The sequence below is a fragment of the Morone saxatilis genome, unplaced genomic scaffold (genome assembly GCF_004916995.1).
Source record: "Morone saxatilis isolate NCDOM2014 unplaced genomic scaffold, NCSU_SB_2.0 Contig2, whole genome shotgun sequence".
NCBI lineage: Eukaryota > Metazoa > Chordata > Actinopteri > Moronidae > Morone > Morone saxatilis.
In genome coordinates, this window is record NW_023339762.1 from 475,967 (window position 1) to 478,634 (window position 2,668).

Below are 2,668 nucleotides of genomic sequence, written 5' to 3' on the forward strand. Positions count from 1 at the left end.
AATAAAAGAGAGATGAAGCATCCGAGATAGTATCTTAATTACAAACTTCTCTGAATAAAGTTAAGTATATGTAAATTGTAACCATATAGTAGAATAATAGTATCCCTTTCTCTGTGAATATGAAATACGGACATTTGACTTACTTCTTAACATGGATTACTTTTTCCTTAAGTAAGTCGTGGAATACCATTCCTAATCTTTCACCTATAAACATTGAATGATTTATATACCAATACTCATGGTATTAAACATAATCATGATTTCTATAGTGCCTTCATAAAAATATTTGAAATTTTTACTATTTATACTATGATATATTTTGAGTGGGTGGTTTGCTACATGGTGCTATTTTTTTCTCTTATTTTCCTAAGTCGATAAGGTACACTGTGGTGTATTTCTGACAGTAGAGCTAGAATTACCAGAGGCTGTAGTGCAAGTAGAGGGGGGCATGACATCAGGATCAAAGTCCTACAATGGTTGGGTACTCAATACTACCCTACTCTAGACGCTGAGAAGCACAGTTGTAGCAAAGGACGTTGCCGCCTCTTATGTTCACGTCGGCTCCAGAGGTCTCTACAACCCAGGTGAGCTACTCTGCGGCGACCTCTGCACTTGGACCTGTCAAGTTGCACCATTTTTTAACATGCATATCTGATATATTAATAATACTTCATATCCCATTGACTTGTTTAATAGTACTTTTTGATTATTCGTCCCTATAGGTATGAACAACTTTTGTATCTCTGGAGGAATTTGTGTGAATGAAACACCCACAGAAAGACTATAAACACATCCACTCATCAGTAACTACTGTATGAAACATGATTAATTTTCACTCACATAATCTGTGGAGTGAGGTGCTATAACCTTGCTATTCCCAGTCCGGTGGAAGATACATTCGACCAGTGTTAATTGACTATAGTTATTTGTTAATATGAAATTACTAATTGTGGCGTGTGAGCCGACATCTATTGTTTCGACTATATCCTATATTTATACTACACTTACATGGTAGATTAAACATAATCGATTTTCTATAGTGCCTTCCAAAAAAACATAGAAATACAATACAAGAAAAAATCTTGTATTTCTATGGTCATTCTCTAAAGTGATACTGTGGTGTTCTTTTTACAGTAGGTGTCACAGAGGCTGTATGTATAGATCTATAGGTCTATAGATATGGAGCTGAAGACCTGTTAGCTCTAGGTCTCCTCACGAGCCCCCAACACAAAGGCAGCGCGTGGTCTGCACAGACTGCAGCTCGCACCATTTTACAAAAATAATTAAAAATATCCTCCAGCTGTTTACTTTTATATTGTGTTATGCATTGTCTGAGGATTTCAATGTTATTTCTACATTGTGGGGCATTAACTTGCATATGAGCGCGTGGAAATCGTTTATTTTAAGCTTAACTTTAAAATCGGCGTCGCGTTTGTTTAAGTCCTTTTTAAACGGCATAAAAAAGACATTTACACTTAGCAACGTCATTTTTGCTTTGTTAACAGGCTACATGTAGTTAGAAATATACATTACAAGTATGTATGCCCATGGTGAACGTGTTAGATAGCAACTCCAGCACGTTACTCCATTGACAACTTCATTCCAAACTCCATTGCAAAATACCACTAAAAATCCCAAATGCTCTCTGTTTATCGTTAAGACTGCATTACATGCAACTTGTCTAAGCACTGCTTAGCACGGCATCCATTACGAAACAAAAAGTACATACATCTACCCCTGCCCCATCTGAATATATATAGCGTGTATGCCGAATTCACCAGCGACTTTCAATTACTCACAAATACACAACACCTTATTGTAGTATATATAACTTTCACTACAAGCAGGGGAGCTTTAAAACAGCAGTTCTGTAAACGTATTTCTGTTCGTACAACACGTAATGAAATGCATTGGCTTTAACTCACCTCCAGCATCCAGGTAGCCACTATCCTCCTCATGTACGGGGCTACTTCTCTCTGGACGCATTTGAAGTAGTTGGGAGCGGGGAGGTACTTGTCTTCTGCCCGCAACAGAGCGTGCAGGACCCGGTCAGTCAACAGGTTGGAGTCCCGGTAGGCCCTCCGGATAGCAGGCCTGTCCCCCTCGCAGCACAACAACTGAGGTTCCATTTACCTCACTATGCCTTTAACACTCTGTCTGTTTCAACTGTTGTCTTCGTGCCACAAACCCTCAAACAAATTTCGACTTTAGCTAACAATTATCAGCCTCTCCACATTTTGTAGACAAAAGCACACTTTTTTTTTTTTTTTTACTTGTGGCACATTTAGTTACTGGTTGGAGTAGTTATGGAAAATGCAGTGAATGAAAAATGTCCCTTTTTGTCTCCGTTGTGTCAATGGGTTAGTTTATTCCTTTTCCGCCGGGTTATGAGTTACTTTCTTTTGTTGCACAAGACTTACAGGACAAACCGGAGCAGCAGCGGTGCTTCAACCGGCAGAGTGAGGGAAGTTTACCATCAACACCCCGCTGTTGCGCTCTTTTATTACCGGACTGCGTCAAGTCAGCGTAAACTGACAATACGTCCGGCCATAAACCTTCAAAATAAAATAGCACAACAGCTTCCACTTTCATCAATCGCTGAAGATGACTTCAGTGGAGTCTATTTAAGGGGTTGGTTCATCTGCATTAGTCAACAAAAATACAAACT

At 39.1% G+C, this 2,668-nt stretch overlaps 1 protein-coding gene across 1 annotated transcript in view; it reads right to left on the reverse strand.

The window, feature by feature from the left end:
• Nucleotides 1-2,129, reverse strand: part of LOC118330967 (G1/S-specific cyclin-D1-like) — a 7,877-nt gene extending 5,748 nt beyond the window's left edge. Inside the window, exon 1 of the mRNA XM_035665722.1 lies at nucleotides 1,926-2,129. Coding sequence (XP_035521615.1) covers nucleotides 1,926-2,129 — 204 coding nt within the window. The remainder of the gene's footprint in view (nucleotides 1-1,925) is intronic.
• Between the last annotated feature and the right edge of the window lie 539 nt (nucleotides 2,130-2,668).